Source organism: Brienomyrus brachyistius, chromosome 18 (assembly GCF_023856365.1).
Source record: "Brienomyrus brachyistius isolate T26 chromosome 18, BBRACH_0.4, whole genome shotgun sequence".
NCBI lineage: Eukaryota > Metazoa > Chordata > Actinopteri > Osteoglossiformes > Mormyridae > Brienomyrus > Brienomyrus brachyistius.
The window spans coordinates 9374154-9393326 of record NC_064550.1 but is presented as its reverse complement, the minus strand read 5'-3'; the positions used below and the strand labels follow the sequence as shown (position 1 = coordinate 9393326).

General features: G+C 43.3%; 1 protein-coding gene across 2 annotated transcripts in view; it reads right to left on the bottom strand.

Moving 5' to 3' along the window:
* The window catches only part of ddx10 (DEAD (Asp-Glu-Ala-Asp) box polypeptide 10), a 100155-nt gene that overhangs the window by 9732 nt on the left and 71250 nt on the right, over window positions 1–19173 (bottom strand). For both annotated transcript variants that reach the window (XM_048982973.1, XM_048982974.1), the window contains one exon: window positions 2176–2324. In XM_048982973.1, the coding sequence (XP_048838930.1) occupies window positions 2176–2324 (149 nt within the window). The remainder of the gene's footprint in view (window positions 1–2175; window positions 2325–19173) is intronic.

Genomic DNA, 19173 nt, shown 5'->3' with positions numbered 1-19173 from the left:
GCGACGGCCCGATTTAAAGCGTCCCTGTCCATCCCGCATGCAGACCGTACAGTCATGCTGCAGGAGGGTACTACACAGTAAGGCAGGGTGCCTGTCTGCCTCTGTCAGCCTCAGAGAGAGAGAGAGCGAGAGTGCGAGCGATAAAGTGCACGGCACTGCCATTAAGAGCCGGCACGGCGAGGTCACAGGCCCGCTCTGCCCCCTAACGCCGCTCTAAATCCCCGCCAGTAATTATACGTTTTATGGACCGTCCTCCACGCGTGACGTGACCGATGTTCTACATCAGGCCCGTGCGAATGAATCCTTCCCTCAGCCGCGCAATAACTCCTCTCAACGAGCTCTGCCGCCAGATTTTCAATAACGATAGGCACGGGGGGGGGGGGGGGCGCTATGCGGCAGCATGATAAATAAGTCCCAGGAGTCGCAGAACCACCACCCCCCCCAAAGAGAAGTCACAGAGTATAAGCATGAAATGCACAAAGCTGCCTTGATAAATAACACGGACATGGTCGGCATTTCTGTCCGGATTCAGCATTTTCTGGTTATGTATCCATTCGCGGAACCTCTCACTGCTTTCTTAAATTACAATACCCAGCCTTAGATGGCCCAGCAGTACAAAAACATAAAATATATCTTAAAAAGCGGCAAGAAATTGAGAATCCGACTGGACCAAAGTGCTACTTTCCCAACACTTGCACCAGCTGGCTGAGACTGGAAAGGGAGATTTTTATTTCAAAACGTATACAGCACTAAAAATACAGCCCCATAAAGGGACAATTAGTACAAACTGGGAAAGAAAAATCAACAACACAGTGCCAATTCTGTGCACAAAGTGGACATCGGAGATGAAAGAGCTATGGTGGAAAAATACCAGATGGATGATTCAAAGTTTGCGAACAAGACAGGAAATGTTTCCCCGCTTTCCGTGCCTCTGTAGCAAACACCGAATCTCAGGGTGTGTACTGGTGTGAATCAGCTGTTACTTTTACCGTCTCACAGGTAATCTTAAATAAAACAGACGTCCACCACGGCTGAATGCTCGTCAGTGGCAGGTGAGGAAAAGCGCCGTCTTCTCGCGCGGATTAATCTGAGATGGGTGACCAGTACTACCGTGCATTTTGTGTACGGGTCTGACAGCGCTGCGCGTTGTTGTTTTAGCACCTTCAGAACTGCCGTGTTCTGCTTTGAGTGAAACGCCTCCCAGTTAAAGGCAGCCTACATGTTAGGGTGGTACTCACTGAAATCACACCAAAACAGGAAGTGCTGTGTCGTTCTGGCACCGCCCTCAGGTGCCGACTGGCTGCCCAGTGGGGAATTAATCCCCGAGGGGCTCCAATGAATGCAGAGGACACAACCAAAGTTTGCGCCACCCCATGGAATCCTGGGTAAAACAGCTAGTAACAGCAGTGATACCCACTGGTTCCTTGTGGAAAAGGCTGCCTCGCCTCTCAAATGTCTGATCTCCTTAAGCATATTTCAGTCCAAAAAGTCACATTTCAGTAAGATACTGGGCTCAGTTCACAGGCTGACTGGGATTCTCAGTCACCGCTCAAAAGAAAATATGTTTGGTCATTTCTTGGTGTTAATTGTGATGATATAGAAATGACATAATTGTTACTTGGAAAAGGCAACTAAAATCTAATTTTGAATTGGCCCATCTGGGTACTATTAATTAATGCTTTCACAGATACATAATGTAACAATTCAATTAGTTATACTAAACATATTATTTTACAGAAGACAATAAAGGCTGTGCAGTGCTTCTGCCCTCTTGATGCTAATCCATCACACAGCAGATACGGCTCTGTGTCACTGGCCGTGACACGCGAAATTATCCTTGGTCATCAGTCCTCCTCCTGCTCCTCCTCACGTCAGTGCAGGTGTCTGGATATTGTTTCTCAACATCTGACCAGCTTTAGGGCTTAAACACGCCACCAATTATTCCCAAGCTCGGCAGTTTCTGTGGTTAATGGGGTTGCCACTTATGGGCGTAAAGCTGTGGATTCCGGAACGCCAAAGAAGAGTGGCTTGTGTGGTCTTTACATGGTCTACCTGCAGCCCTGTGTGTGATCACACGGGTCTCCATTTCGCGCAACAAATAGTCCAATAGTCAATATTAGTACACAGACAAATGGATAGACGGGCAGCTTTTTCTAGGCCAAACTTCGCTCTCACCTGCTGTCGTCGTTCCGCTCGGGGTCTGCATACTTGTCTGGGTCGGGGAGGGTGCTGGGGTCGAATTCCTCCCCGCTGCTGTCGTCGTCGCCCCCCAGAAAAGCCACCACCTCCTCTTCGTCCGACTCGCCAGAAGAACCTTTACTTTGCTGGCGTAGGAGATCAAAAAGGTGAGACGTTAGAACCTTTCTGTACTGACCCAAGTCGGCGGGGTGGAGGGGTTGGGAGTATGGAGTGAAGTGGGGTTAGGGCCAGAGCTGATCTCAGGCCCCCCAGGGATGGGGCAGCATGACGAAAGGGGCCCCACTCTCCTCATTACACCCATTCCCACATCTCACCACACAGTCTCCCCCCCAAGGCGCCCCCGCTGCGAGTCCTCATGCATAACCGATTTTATTCAAGGTAATATAAACACACGAGGGAGTCGGGCAGGAGCTTAAATCAACCGAACAAGCTGCACTCCACACAGAAGAGTCTGTTTCTCAGGGGGATAAAAAGGCAACACCAAGTGTAGCTTTTCTTGCCCTCTTTAAAGGACAAACATAATTAATGTTAACACATTCAAACAGAAATGTGTACATGCAGCTGCTTCTGCGGGGGCCGTGGGGAAGGAGGGACTCGCTGGCATCAGAGCAGAGAGGAACCGAACAAGAAGACCTGCTCGGGTGGGACTCCGCACGGCGTGTTTGTGAACGTCAGAGCAGGCCGCGGTTGGATAAACGTGCCGGCGCTCGGTGCAGCACTAGCGGGAGGAACACGCTAATATGTCCAGTCAGTCCATGCCGCTGCCAAATGACTCCAGAGTGTCAGGGAGAGACGTAGTGCAAACCAAAACTAAACGGACACATGATGGTTCGGAAGATCCAGCGACCAAAAGAAAAGTCTGCTAGTCAATGTGCAGGAGGAGGATTTTTTTTGCCCCCCACCCCCAAACTTGGAAGATCCTTTTTTGAGTACGAGTACTTCTTGCACGAGTACTACTTGGGCTTCTTTCAATGAGTTCACACCGCAGCATGAGTAAAAGCCAACACAGGAACCACTACTGACTCCTAATGCTCCTCCAACCAATACCAGCACCACCATCACCGCTCTTTCTGCTACTATTACTAATAAAATCTGATACAAGTGTGGTCTTTTACAATTAACATGAATCATCTTATGGTTCCCATCCTTCCAACCACTGAGTCACAATCACGTACCTAGTACGGAACTGCAGAGTTTAATGGTTTTGAGTTTGAACTGAGTTGATTGACACTCTATTGATCACCATGGGACGGTTCTCTATACACTGATGGTGAGAGTGAGCTGGCCATGAAGAGCAGCCACCTGTAGCGGCGCCCAGGGAGCTGGGGGTTAAGGGCCTCGCTCAAGGACTCGCAGACATGGTGAGGTCGGGCTCAAACCAGCAACTTTCTGATCATAGGCACAGAGGCTTATCCCACTAAGCCACACACTGTCCCCAATATCAATAATTAACAATGAAAAAATTTACCTTAAACGTTCTGAACAGTAACAGGCCATAGGGCCCCGTAACCGGTCTATCCGACTGATGATTAGCTCTTCAACAATCTTCGTGTTATACTTCTACAAATTCGTATTTTTTCCAACAAGCGATGCTGTAACGCTACAGGTTTTAGTCAGGCAGGATCTGAACATGGGAGAAAAGCTTCTTGAACGTATGAAATTTTCCCGGAATACACGCAACAGTTTCACTGTTTGTGTAATGATGCTCAATCGATGCCATTGTTCCGTTGCATTTAAATGTTAACGTCATATTTTAACGTCAGGGAGGCCGCACATCTGTGAAGACAAACTTGTAGGCTGACTGACTTCAGGACTGAACACTAATGGTTCAACGGCACGTCTTCAAAACTTAATTACAGAACAATGGCCTGTCCACCTCTTTGCAAAGGCCTTCAGATGGTTCATTGTCAATCTGAGGATTAATACTTGCTGCTGTAAGCAGTTTTATCGCCTACATTATACCGAACATTTACATTTCGACCACTAAAGAACACCATTAACACTCACAGCACGACATTTTAAGCTTTAAAAGCATCCGAGTATAACAGCACGAGCTACCGCTATGTCTAATGAAAGGCAGTCTTCCCAAGACAGAGGTGTATGTGCACCACAAAAAAGGAAAACTCCAGACAGACTGTTGTGCTAAGTGCAAGCGGCCATTAGAGAGATAAAAAATAAACTTCAAGGACAATATATTCTTTTCTAATTAAAGCCTTAAGAACTGCTGATCAATATTTTGTAGTAAACATCACTCAAATACCAGATCTGCTTAGACTGAGCAAAAGACTATTACCAAATCATAATTTTAAAAGGCTTTCAATGGTTAAATGACTAAAAGGCTTTTAACAATCACCATTATAAAGGCGTATTACAGAAGAGACAGTTCTTCGGTTGCTTTGAATGCGCAGCGCTATATAGTACTTATCGCTCTTCTGACTCTTTCTGATGACCTCATCAAATGAGGCCAGCTTATTGATGTCAAGAGGCTAATGGTCATAGGAGCAGTTCGGCTCAGGTCCATGACCTTCTACAGAGAGTGTCATGCTGCGGCATGGGCAGCTATGTAGGAACGGGCTAAATAAGACGTCCTCAAGTAAGGAGTGTTTCCTAATGCGTTTCTTTGCCTTCTGTCCTGGATGTGGTGACGGCCTGAGAGAATGCAGCACAACAAGGAACACGGATGAGAGCTGCCATGACACAACCTGTCCCTAAAAAGTCAATTTGTTCAATTCAGTTCATTTTTATTTAGCTCCTTTCACAATACAGTTATCCCAAAGTGCTTTACATGGGAGTGCTGTGGTACAACATCATTAAGTCAGACTAATACAAAAACAGTGGAAAGGGAAGAAAGAAAGAAAGAAGGAAAGAAAGAAAGAAAGCCGACAACGGAGGAGAGGAACCAAAAACTTCCATGTAGGGAGAAAAAAAACCTCTGCATGAGTTTTGTTCAAATGTTCAGACTCATCTGAAAAACGGCTACCGGCCATACTACCTTTGGCGTATTAACAGTGAAGACCCACACGTGCTGGGAACCCAATTCGGGAAATAGCGCAGAGGCGTTGCTGTTTTGCCCGAATCGAGCCGCACCTGTCCACCCGCGCAAATTGGGCAGCCTACATGTTTGGGCGCTGCCCGGCACACCGCCGTGGAGCTGCACCTCACTTCTCACTCTCAGAGAGTCTAAGGATATTCACAGAGACGTTCGCAAACTTTGAGAAGTACGATTAAAAAAAAATAAACTGCGTGATTGCTCCACAGCGTGCGATTTTACGGTAAATTCGAGACCATCCCAGCATCCTGTGTGCAGCACTAGTGATGCGTTTCCCTGCTTCAGAGCAGAGCTGCTTTTATGGGTGTACATGGTACAATGTGAAAAGGTAGTGGAGCCACAGTCAGCAATTAAAGCTGATCGTGATGGGAGCAGTGCGCTTTCTTTGGTAGATGGGTTACGAGCAGCAGCTGAACGAGCCGAACCGGGCTCTGATGGCGGTGAACAGACCCCAGAACAAAGGTCCCGGAAATGGCAGACGAGCCCGCGATCCTTACTGAGCTTCTTCTGCACGTTGGGGCCCAGCATGGAGCCCCAGAGACACCTCCCACTCTCAAATGCGATGGGAAATGCCAGGATATTCTCTTTGAGCACTGTGTTTAAGGAGCCTTATAAATCCCCTTTTTGGGATGGTCAGTCTTACCAGCAGGCTGCATTTTCAATTAAACATGGAGCTTATTTAGGTACATTTTAGGTACAAGGGCATATAAGAGAGTTTGATATTGGAGATACATGACTCAGTCATTTAAATGCATAAGTCCATTTATTGGTGGTGGGGGGGGAGGGCAATGAAGCCAAATTAAATACTGGGGGTAGACGTCCCCTCTGGTTCCGATGCCCTTAGGCAATTAAATAAGCCTCTAGAGTCCAGTATTTCCCGATCCGGTCCTAGGGGGAGCAAAAACATGGACTGACTGTGGGTCCCTGAGGACTGGGTTGAAAAACACTGTAATAAATCCGCACTAAATGAATATGAAAATGTATCTGCAATCAGAATTCAAAACAGGAATTTCAGTATGCAGTGCATCATCCCATTATGGTGTGACCAACACTGGCTTGCACAAAGAATTTGTAAGACGTCGTTCATGACAAATTCCTAAACTCACATTGCCTAGCTAATATTTGAAAGCGGGTTCCTCAACAGTGATTGCTGGTACCAGTTTATCCTCCAAAAACAAAAGGGATCCTGCAGTATTTTACGCCGCTTTTCCACTGCCGCCGAGAACCGAGCCGTACCGCCAACTGATGGCAACTGATACCCGCGCCGTACCTGAGCCGCGCGCACGCCGACATGCCCCCGCTTACTGAAAAAAAATCTATTTCTAGTCAAGGACGCCAGATAATGTGTGGCTGCGACAGGCAGCTTTCAAAGCAAACAGAAGCAGATTTGTGTTTCACAGCTAAAGTATATAGATGGAGCAAATGTCCACATAGGGCCGCACATTACTGATCGCATAGGGAGAAGCTGGAATGATGGATCTGATATCAAACTACTAATACTAAAATCCACGGGGGGGGGGGGTTAATGATCTTCCTTGACTGGCAGTTACACCCACTGAATTAAAGTAACGGCTTTCCGTCAGACAGTAACTGAATACCAACAGAGCGAGAGTCTCCCCTATGACAGTCAGAGAGGCCAGTGCGTCCCAAAGCAGTGTTTAACGGTGCCTCGTCCATACATGGTCTGTGCAGCAAGGTCTAAGGGTTATTTACGAGTGTTATTTGCTCAAATGTTAAAATTCATCTCAAAAACACGTGTCCCTTCTTAGAAGACCAATCGACTCTTTCAAGAAGGACAGCAAAAAAAAAAATTTTAAATAGTAGGACAAGGCCTCATCTCATTTGTAAGGCTTGCGTCGTCAAATTCAACTGATCTTGACAGGATTTGATAATTTATTTTTCTTTTCATCGGAGTGAGCAGCTCAATGTCTCCTTTATTTATGGTGAAGTGCTTTTCAGGGAATATTTATACAGAAGCCAGACCATGAGGAATACAAGGTCACCTCCAACTGCACCAACGTCTCGTATGAAATGCAACAGACCATTCTGCTTTAAAAGAGGAATCTCCTTCTTGACCAAATTAAGAAAGTCAGTGTGTGTGTGTGTGTGTGTGTGTGTGTGTATGTATATATATATATATCACTGCACGCGAGTCAAAGATTCATTTTGCCTGCTAGATAAGCAGTTATCAAAACAGGAATCTGTACGCGCCAAAAAAATTTTTTCAGGCTGACAACGGATCGAATTTAGTTTACAGTGAATTAACTCCACAGATTAACTTTAAAATCAAACTTTTGCCTTTACAATTATTGGCAAACGATTGTCTTTAGCTTTGCTGGCATTGCAGAGTCTAGTATTTTTAAACCACATTGCGTAATTTAAAAAACAACAACCAAAGATTCCCTGGTGCTATCTATTTTTACCTGTTACTTGTTTTTTTATATAAGAATGTGTCATTTACACTTACTGCTTTAACTTCTGTTTAACTGGGAAAGGAGGAGAAAACTATTTCCTGCACTGATATTTCTTGCTTTGGCGGGAATCTACAAAGTTATTCGACTACTGGCAGTGATTGCCTGCACCGCTGCTCATTCTGCATCACCGTCCACATGAACAAGCATGTTAAGAGTAAAAACACTTTGCATGCATGTTAAAGAATTGATTCTGAATATCCACTATATAAGCTCACCTTCATAGCTACTTACATGGGTGCCTACAGGAAGGAAATTCAATACTGATTTAATATAAAGCTGTATACTCTTTGGCCTGAAGCCAGAAATAAAAAGGCCGCTGTCCATTAATAAAATGACATCATCAAAAAAGATGTCATACAAAATGAAGCTGTCAGAAATGCTGCTGGCGGATACAGGAAGTTGCGCCCCCACCCTGGGAATCGATGGTCAGCTTCGCGTTGACGTATCTAGTCTTTCTTTACAGCCGCCCCTCTCGCTCAAAACTAAAATGGAGCTATCAGTGGGCGTGTCCAATGCCCCCTCGCCTCATTTGCTCCTGCTGTCGATAATTTATCCTGTGTCACCTTCTCCCGTCATGCCAATGTCCATGCCAGCTTCATGCCAGGATGACATTTCTGAGACACAGAACCACATGCTACCAGTCTGCTCCGTTTCCTGTCCCAGTTCACTGGGCGAAAGACAAGCCTCTGCCTAGAATGTGCCATTAATATCTGAGGCTCAGGTAGCTGTAGCACCCGAGTTATCGAGGCTGACTGCGCCTGGCTTTTCACAATACGGTTCACGGTCCTTTATTCTCCTTAAGAATCACTTTCCTGGGGGCACAGAACATAATAATCCCCTACAAATCACTGAAGGACCCTTCCAGTAGTGGAGGGCAAGATTTCCATAGGTACAGGGTGTGCACTGGGCAAACACTGCACTTCTGAGCAAAAGGCGGCCAAAAATGCATGCAGAAATTCTCAGCATTCAGTTATGCAGTATTCACATGCAAATTTGTCTTTGTTATACGAGAATTTAGGCGTCCTCTGTGCATATGTAAGTATTTACTACATCACATGCAGTGTTACCTTTAATATTCTATAAACACCTTAGTGGAAGAATTCACTGAATTATGAAGCGTCACCTGGGGACCAATTAAACACATCAATATTTTAATTAAAACAATGTATTTTATCACTGTAAAGGTTTCATTATGCGGGATTTAAAGCCAGACCCACTGAATAATTATGTATGAAAAATAAATTGCTCCCAGTAATTACAAATTTCCCTCAAATATATTGCTGCATGGGGGGGAGGGTATTTATTGCCAGGACCGAAGAGCAGAAACTAGATACCAAATGTATCAGTGCTACACAAGATCACACAGTTCACTGCAGCTCAGTTTTGTCCATTTTATTTGTCCTGCGGGCAGCTGAATCTCAGACAATAAACTGCAATATTGCCATTTCTCAAACAAACCTTATGGAGTCACAGAGAATCGTGCAGGGGGTTCGGTGGGTTCGGCTGAAAAGACCCTGAACCGAGAGCTAAGTGCATTTCGCCAAGGATTAAGTCCTAATATAGTGCACTTAGTTTGTCATTTAGCTTAAAAACAAACATTTCTGAAATGAAGCATACAATGACCTGCCGTTCAATACCGTGGTTCTCCAAGAGATCATCCATCTTCCAACCGCTAATCCTAGCCTGGACAGGCGCAGACCCTCCGAATGGCTGTGTCTGTCACCCAAAGATGTATGTATTTATTAAATCTATTCATTCCAACTCAGTTTGGTATACGGCACCCCACCGCGGGAGGTTTCCCCAAAAGGCCTGACAGAGTCTACCGGATACGGTGTGTTTACTGACACATACGACTGACTGTTGACTTTAAACTGTGCTGGTCACTGGAGGAGAGGGACCCGGCTTACAGGAAAGGGGCCGGATCCATACAGCCTGACACAAGTGAAAACATTAAAGGCCCCCCAGGCAGATGACCAGAGAGCTACGTGGCCGTTTTCAGCTGAGTAAACAAGGCTTTTTTTTTTGTTGCAAAATGAAGATGTATTTCACAAACTGCCTCCCTCACTCACTGCAGCAGCCTTACAGACATGCACGCAGACATGGGGGCGCTGAACGCACTTTTATCAAAGGGCTTCACCCCCGTTTTTTTTTTTTTTTTAAAAGGGCCTGATCTCTACGAACAGAAAACAGATTTACCAAGTCAATTATGATGAACTTTAATAATAGTAAAATTCTAAATTATGGCATCAAAAATAAAATCGAACTATTATAAAGGAATGACTTCCTGTTATGTCTGTGATCCTCAAGCATTTCTTTAAAAAAAAAAAGAAAAAAAAAAAGGTTTTGGCCATATTACTTCCTCCCCAGTTGTTTTGTGAAAATCTATTAGCAACATGCTCGCAAACATACTGCATTTCTCAGTGCAATAGATGCAGTATTAGAGATACAGAGAATGCGATATTTCTGAACGTCTTACAAATGATACTGCAGCAGTCAGATATAAATCTCCTTAGAAGGTGCCCATTTAATTTAGTTTTCAATATGAGTTCAGTGTCATTATCCAGAATGTTCTTACAAATAGCAAAAGCTGGATAAGGTTACTCATGAGATCCGTCTACGGAAGCCGCCCTCGGAGATTCGGGAACGTTAATTCGAAGAGCAGCACTGCAAACGTACCCTTGAGTACAGGTACTTGAGGCACCCAACAGAAGGCGAGCCAAGCAGTATTTCGCAAAACAACTCGCATAAGGGTCGTATATAAAAAGCAGCGTGACGCAAGTGGCCCTTGTGAGGCATTTAGAAAAGAAAGTGATGGAGCAGACTGACACGCCGCCCGAGGGCCGAGGTGCACCGGCTGAAAGTCGGACCGTCGCTGCTTTTCGTGCTCTTCAAACCACCTGACAAGCTCCCATTATTGGTGACATTACGCCCCAAACTGCCCGGCTGCCAGCCCCGCCGGCCATCACCTCTAATGGAATTTACAGCCCCGAGGTAAATTCCCCGCAAAGTGTGTCCGACAGTCTTTACAAAGCCACCCCAAATGTCCTCTGCTGGAACCACACTCTGTATCTTTCCAGGGCCATTACGCATCGAAAGCGTTGATCTTTATGGTACATAGTGATGGTTTCATTATAATAATTGGCACTTGACAGATAATTTCCCCTAACTTTTTAGGGGGGAAAAACTATTTATTGCATAGAGACGGACATTTTACTGTGGCAATTCATGTATCTGACTCAAGGGGACAACGTGACCATTTCTGGGACTTGAGCAGACTACTTTCAGGTTAAAAAGGCCATTTGCTCCAACACCGTGCTCCCTGGATGAATGTGACACATCCGTGCCTCCTACCTGCCAAGCAAAGCCAGCCTGTATACGAAAAGCCCGTGATAGAAACTAGCCTTTGACGCTCTTGGATGCTCCCACAACAGAGCCAATGCTTACCGTCCAAATCCTTCAAATCCTTCGCCACTAATGTGCCAGACCTTCCCAGATGACGTTCATTCCAATTAAAGCTTCATTCCAATGACAAGCGCACACCGCAGCTGGGCCGTATACGTCCTGCATATTTTTCATGTTCTTGATTTTCCTGTAGATTAGCACCATCTGAATATCACGCAGAACTGTGACGAAAAACCAAGCAGCTACATACATGCATTAGAACATACAAAGGCACTGGAACATGCTTTGAACACGCACTGGAACACGCTTCACTATGTTTGACTTTGCTCTCCCTGCATTCCTGGGAAATAACTTTTGAAGTTTGCCTTTCAAACTTATTGGTTTCATAGCAAAAGTCCATTGGACAGCAATGCTTAACATATCTGCACATATCTTATGCCGAGACGTTTCATATTTAAGTGTCATAATGTTGACTGACTCATTCAGTTCTATTCTTGCCACTTCGCTCTTAACTGCAGTAGCAGTGATTGGCTCCCATAGGGAGACCAAACACAAATTTTTGGTGTTTTATGTTATTGCAAAATCTACTAATTAAAAAGCACCCAATGAGACTGTTTGTCAATGGACTTTTTAACTCAGAACAGCTCTTATAGAAATATAATTTAGTTTTCAAATGTATTACTATTCACAATGAGTAAAACTACTGGTTGCTTGTAATGTTGTATATATTATCTGTAAATAAAGTAATGATATTTGGGTAACAGTTTCTATGAATGTCATGTCTAAGAATCTATGAACACATTCAAAACATACTGGAATGCATTCATAAAACATTATAAAGATGACAATCAATATTTATAAAAGGGCAGAACATATTATAGCCATGTTTATTATGTATTATGAATGCTTTATGAAGCTTTCATCTATAATGCACTATAAAGCTTATACTGACTATTATAATGCATTATAAGGTATCTATAGTGCTACACTGGAGCTTATGAAATATTATAATTAACAATATAATTCCTTATGACTGTCAATAGAAGATGCTGTAATCCTTCATTAAGTTTTATATCGACCATTATTCTGGTATCAATAATGCATTACAGATGACAGTTTTAAGTAAAGTGTTAACGATTTTAGTTATGAAACCAATAAGTAGTTTTACTACATTAAGCAAGCATCCCAAGACTGTCTGTGAGCACTGTATATTGCTATTAAGAGCATCAGGAAGCCTGATTGTGGGTCTTTGCGGGATGCCGTCTGCCTCTCCACGGTGAGTTACGCATTGCCGTCAGCTCAGACTAAACGCACAGTACGCTTCCATGCAGGGCCTGCAGAAGGATCTTCTGCGGAGGCACCAAGCTGGGTCTGAATGCGCAATGAAGATGAAGGTTAGCCAAGGAGAGGATGACGGTAGGACAGAAGGACGCCCGATTACGGCGATTTACGAGTTTCCGTCCCTCACGAGTGAAATACTGCTTTCTAAGTTCACCCTGACCTGCACCTTCATTCCGAGCAGCAGAAAGTCTTTTGATCTCCACGCACTCAAATCTCGGTCACCCTGACACCCCCACCCCCCCATTTGTTCACCGCGACCATAAACACAGCCCCACCATGCGGCGTTTCTCTGTAAAAATGCCCAGCAGTTACACTGTCCCTTCCTGGATTAGATAAACCCTGCAGCTTCATGGATTGGGGGCCCCATGTGGCTGAGTGAGCTAAGCCTCTGCGCCTGTGATCAGAAAGAGGCCGCCCCCCCCCCACGGCTCCCTCAGCAAGGCCCTTATCCTGCTCCTTAGGGGTTGCTATGGGTGGCTGCCCTTCGCGGCTACCTTGCTCTCATCTAAGGAGAGCAAGCTGGGGGAGGTGGAAAGAGAATTAACTCCGGGGATCAATGAAGTATCAATTATTATTATCGACTGAGTGGTCAGCATAATTAATGTCTCACGCTATTGTCACTTTCAAGGCCAAAAAAAGTATTAAACAAAAAGAAAACTGAGAAGAACAAAAAGAAAACAGGACAAAGACGACTGACATCACAAAAAAGCAGATCTACATTTCCGAGATATATTCTCTCGATAACATTCCCACACACATCTATAACTGGGAAAAGATGAAGTGAAGAATTCAATCAATAATTCTCAAAATACACTCGGGAGATGCTTTCTGGATTCACCAAGGGCCGGGGGAAGAGTTTTGAGGAAGACGGGGCCTAGGATGATGCTGCCAGAGGATGGGGACGCGACGGAGCACGACATCCTCGGCCAAACCGCTCGCAACGTTTAAAGGAACAGCCTGCGAGAGCAACACAGCGCATGGTGTAAAGGCTGCTGCGGGAATGTGAAACGGTGACCCTTTTCTGATGTGGTAATAACCTGCAAACCAACAGATTTAAAATAAAGAACACATATCGTGCTGGATGGATCTGTACCACAAATACACAAGAGTCTCTGCATCTACAATAGAACTCCTTCACAATTGATTTGCGATTCTTCACATCTGAAACGACTGCAGGACATTTTCCCAATATTCTACTAAAAGAACTGAACACTCGAGTTTGAAGCAGCCGATGCTGCGGTTTGCTGTGAAAATTAAATGCAGGAGAATTCAAATGCTACAAAAGTTCACGGGTTAAGGGAAAATATTTTGAGCAGGAAGTAATTTCACACACTGCTTTGGAACAGCGTTACGTCATGAAGGGAAACAGTTTATGCCCTCAACGCTAATAACAAACTCTAAATAAAGCAGGAGGCCCATTAAGTTATAATGGAGTGAACGAAGCTCGGCTATCAAACTCTCTTGCTAACATTAAAAGTTAAAGAACAGGCCGTAACAAACATTAGTTATTTGGAGGCATGCTGTGACATCATGATCCAAAATCAGGAATTTGCAGGAGACTGTGGACCAGAAAAGTGTTGCAAGTCAGTTTGTCCTTTTTTCAGAGAGAAGCAAACCTTGGTGATCTTATAACATCACCAACACCTGACAAAATCAGATCCGGTAGCTTGGCTGGACCGGGTGGGGGGCTGCTTGGGCTTGGGAATACCAGAGTAAGGGGTGGGAGGGGGGGATTTGTTATTAGATAGCAATTATCCTCAGATGAGAGTCACCATTTGTCAGATGGGAGACATGATGGCAAACTACAAACGCGGACAAACCTCTGGATAAATAACTGCACATATCGGTATGCAGCCACCTGGACGTAACACCTTCACGTCACGTTAAAACATCTTGGTCACATGAGGATTATTCAGCCAACGTCGATTTTCACAGCGCTGAGAGATCACTGGAGCAGCCGAAAAATAAAAAATAAATCCACTGCACCAACGGCACCTTCATCATGTCAAAACTCAATCTTTCTAGGCCACTGGGCTTATTTAGGCAATTCTGAGCCGCCGCCGGAATTTCCATTCAAATCATAAAGTAAATTTGCTTTCATTGGGGTTTAATTATCTTTAAACAGAGCTCCCGTTCAAATGGTATCGCGAGGTAGCAGACAAACAGGATATCGGTTCAGCCAAATTCTGAACAAAACACGTTACGTGCAAGTTAATAGCCTGGAAGCACTGATAAATAAATGAATCCATTCTTGACTTTATAATCATTTAGAAAATTTGCATTTGCTGCAATAAATATCACTGCTACAGTAAAAGTGGTAAAAAAAGAACGCTTCCTTCTGAACAGCTTTTTTCTTTTGATAATTATTCCTGCAGCCATCATTCGGTGTTCCTAAAGAGCACCATGCCCTGAGGATGGAGTAACCAGGGAAGCTCTTTATGCAAAGACGGCGGAAATCAGAGAGGCAGCCTCGACAACTCGGCTCCGGCTCTCAACTTAGAAACACTCGCGTCTATCATACCTCCGTTTTCATCCCACTTCAAGGCCCTGTGCACACAGACCCTCCGACCGAAAGCCGGCTTTGCTGAGCGAGCGACGGCAGACCGAGAAGCTCGCACACACGCCGCCTGCCGTTTTCACGATCTCGTCTCATTGCTCATAACAGCCGAAATAATGAGGCAGGTTTAGAAAGGCACTCAATGATAGTGGGTATTTACTCTTCGCCTTCTATTCCGATTTGGCGTTGCCTTAGCAACCAACAAAAGATTTGCATAGAGCACTGATGTGAACATGTGTGATTTCTGGACTTCTTAACTCTACAACTCCTTCTCCACGGGCCAAGGTAATGGATGCTACTGGCAGACCATTCGTTCCTAAAAAAACACAATCAACTGTATACAATCTCTTAGGCACCCAGGCATGTAAACAGAGATACTGATACAACGCTCACAGAAAGGCTTGGTAAGCTTGCTTAATTCAGTAAACACATTTCAGGTCAATTTCATAACAAAAATCATTACTTTATCCTTTATATTTATATTACTTTATTGTTTATAAAATATATATTACATTAGAAACAACCAGTAGTTGTAAGTAAAACAATTATTTCAAGTAGTAATAAACTGAAACCCAAATTATCTTTCTATAAGAGCTGTTCTGAGTTAAAAAGTTCATTGGCAAGCAGCCTCATTCATGCTTTTTAATTATTAACACCTCAGCAGTAACATAAAACACCAAACATTTGTGTTTAATGTCCTTTTAGGAGCCAGTAATAGCAAAATGGCAAGAACAGAACTAAATGGGTCTGTCAAAAAAACTATAACATTTAATAAAAATAAAATGTCTGTGGAGATGTGAAACACTGCTTGTCAAAGGACTTTTGTTATGAAACCAATAAATGTGAAACACTGAATTAAACAAGCATCCCAAGACTTTCCGTGAGCGCTTATGTATCAGTACAGACATCTCTGTACAAAGCAGCATAACCAAAGACTTTCTGTGAACACTTATATATCAGTACAGACATTTCTGCACAAAGCAGCATAACCAAAGACTTTCTGTGAGCGCTTATGTATCAGTACAGACATTTCTGCACAAAGCAGCATAACCATACTTTCTGTGAGCGCTTATGTATCAGTACAGACATTTCTGCACAAAGCAGCATAACCAAAGACTTTCTGTGAGCGCTTATGTATCAGTACAGACATCTCTGTACAAAGCAGCATAACCAAAGACTTTCTGTGAGCGCTTATGTATCAGTACAGACATTTCTGCACAAAGCAGCATAACCAAAGACTTTCTGTGAGCGCTTGTGTATCAGTACAGACATCTCTGCACAAAGCAGCATTACCAAAGACTTTCTGTGAACGCTTATATATCAGTACAGACATTTCTGCACAAAGCAGCATAACCAAAGACTTTCTGTGAGCGCTTATATATCAGTACAGACATTTCTGCACAAAGCAGCATAACCAAAGACTTTCTGTGAGCGCTTATGTATCAGTACAGACATCTCTGCACAAAGCAGCATAAAAAGACTTGATGTTGCACTGTCCATTATTCCTAATGCCTCACATATTTTAATTTCATATAAATAAAACAATTAAGTGGTTTCTTAGATACAGAAAGGAGGACTTTTGAACAGCGTTGATCAATGAGACATCAATCTGCATGCATTCTTATGGGATATTAAACACTCTTCAGTATCTTAGCAAAATACAACTGCTTGATTTGTAGCGAAGCAATTGTACCGATTTAAAAAATTAAAAATTACAGTACTGATTCAGAAAATAAAGGCAAACAAAACACCTCAAATATAGTCAGAAAAATTCAATAAGCTTCTTTAACAATGAGACACTAACTTGGGAATGAAATGAATATGAAAACACTCATAAGTAGTTCTTGGGGTCTGTTACTTGGGGGGCTCTTTTGATGATATTGCAACAATCAGATATTAATACTGAAATATTAAGGAGTTCTACTGCTACCTTAGGGCACTGACCTCAAACATGGGAAGAGTGGGAAAATATGTATGAAACTGGCTGTGGTTATTCCAACGGTGAAAGGATGCCCCCCCACCCCATCCCGGTTGATTGGCTGAGGCAAAACTGCATGTTATGATTTATCACATTGCCTCATCTTCACCCAAAGCACAGCAGTGCACAAACTAAGATTACAATACGGCAATGTGGACTTTTAGATGATTTTAAAGCACCCTGAGAGCAATCCAAGGACTTCGGGATTTTCAGGGAGTCTTGATGGTTGGATGATACCTTCAGGCAGAATATGAATGACTCTATGCACCAAATACCTGCTACCCCAACTCCTGATATTCTTAACGACAATCAATACAAGTCTAAGATAAACCGCAATAAATCTGCTTTATTGAAAAACAAAAAATATATATATTTCTTACCATTAGTAATCATATTAACTATACATCCGTCGTCGAATTCACTGCATATGCACACAACACTATTAGACCTATCTGGTAATAATGAAGCACCAAAAATGTCATAACTGCAACAAACGTACATAAAAGCTACAGCTAGAAGTGGTAATATTTCATATGATATTGTGTGTCTTCCAAAACCATTAAGAAAATCATTCTCCCTTTAATTGGGCCTTTTACTACAAATCAGAATATAGATTCTGGAGAGAAGAAACTGCTGAAGGGATTCCTTTAATGCCCGTATCTTAAAGCAATCTAATAAACCTTCAACCAATTAGTCTTTCTCTTCCAGGGCCCTTTATCTCCAGCTAACTGCTAATTAATACCAGACCGCAGGCGATATTTTTGGAGCCATCTGTGACAGCTACACGTACAGTTTCTTGGTCTTCTTACAACATGGGGTCTCCTAAACAGTGTGGACACTTTCTACCGTAAGTCCGAAACTGCGGTTACTTTCAGGGAAGCTATATCTTGTAAGAGAGCGCAAGGACATAACTTTGAAGGTTGTGCGTGCGGTGGAGGGTGTTGGACTTGCCTTTTATTGACATCCTTATAATAGACCACAGACAGATCCTGACAGTTCAAGTTCAAAAGTCTCATTCCACTTTAATGTGGCGTGAGGCCGCACCGTTGATGGCGAGCAGTGGAGGTGGACAGGAAGGCAGGGAAGGGCATTGCCCAATGGAAAGGCACTCCGCAGCAGCAGATACAGCGCGCCACGGTGTTTTTTCTTCCGATCTTCGATTCCGATGAGCCGCGGTGCAACTCTCGTGTTTCTGATTTTTTTCCCTTGGACACCACTCAAAAAAAGTATGACCTCTAAGGTTTTAGCTACTTTGTTTCCAAATGTATTTACATACAGATCAAATGAACGAGAATGGAGAGATAGTATTTAACGACACGATAGTGTCAGTCAGCCCCCAAACTCATAGCTACTGTAATCCCAACATGACCAATAAAAAAATAAACGGAAGATAAATAAATAACAGGCATCTTGTGAAAATACTTGCAGTGGAAAGTCCATTTTAAAGTACAATTAACATTTTAGGGGACCGGTGTAAGATAACAGGGACAAGAAGCTAGCATATTGTTTAGGTTTAATACTCAGTTAGATACGTGTCATGTCGAGTCACACCCAAGAGAAAAGCCAAGGACGTTAAACAATAAGGCTTTTTATGTCAGAGAAGGGCACGAAAATATTCTCATTCATAAGAAAAAACGTCTCTCTCACTGGGAAGCCAACTTATTTCAAAACATAATTTTACATGAAATTTGCCTCCCAAAATCTATTCTCATTGTTTAAATTTGTGACACCAAGGTTAATTTTGTCCTCCACAGTATTTACAAGAAGTGATTCCCCCCTGCCATAAGACAGGCTCATATCCGGATATATATTTCCATTCACTTTTAAGAAGCTTACAGACAGCATAGTGAAGAAGGTTATGGCCAGCAAGATAAATAAATCTGAGTTGCGGTGTTTTTTTTTTTTTTTTTTAACTGTGTAAAATTACTCTACTTCTGAGAACAGAGTGAAAGGACAGCTAGTGTTAAGGCAATTTACAAGCCATTCCAGACCAATTTCTTCAGCCGATGCTTTGTACTCAATAGTGCCTTTACAATAAATGTTACAAGATATAGTTACGCAGAGGAAGCGCTTCAGAGGAGAAGGTAAAAATAATAATTCACTCCTTGAGAACATCCATTTACCGATTCCCTGAAGAGAGAGAGAGCTAGCAGTTGTATTTGCAATGCAAATC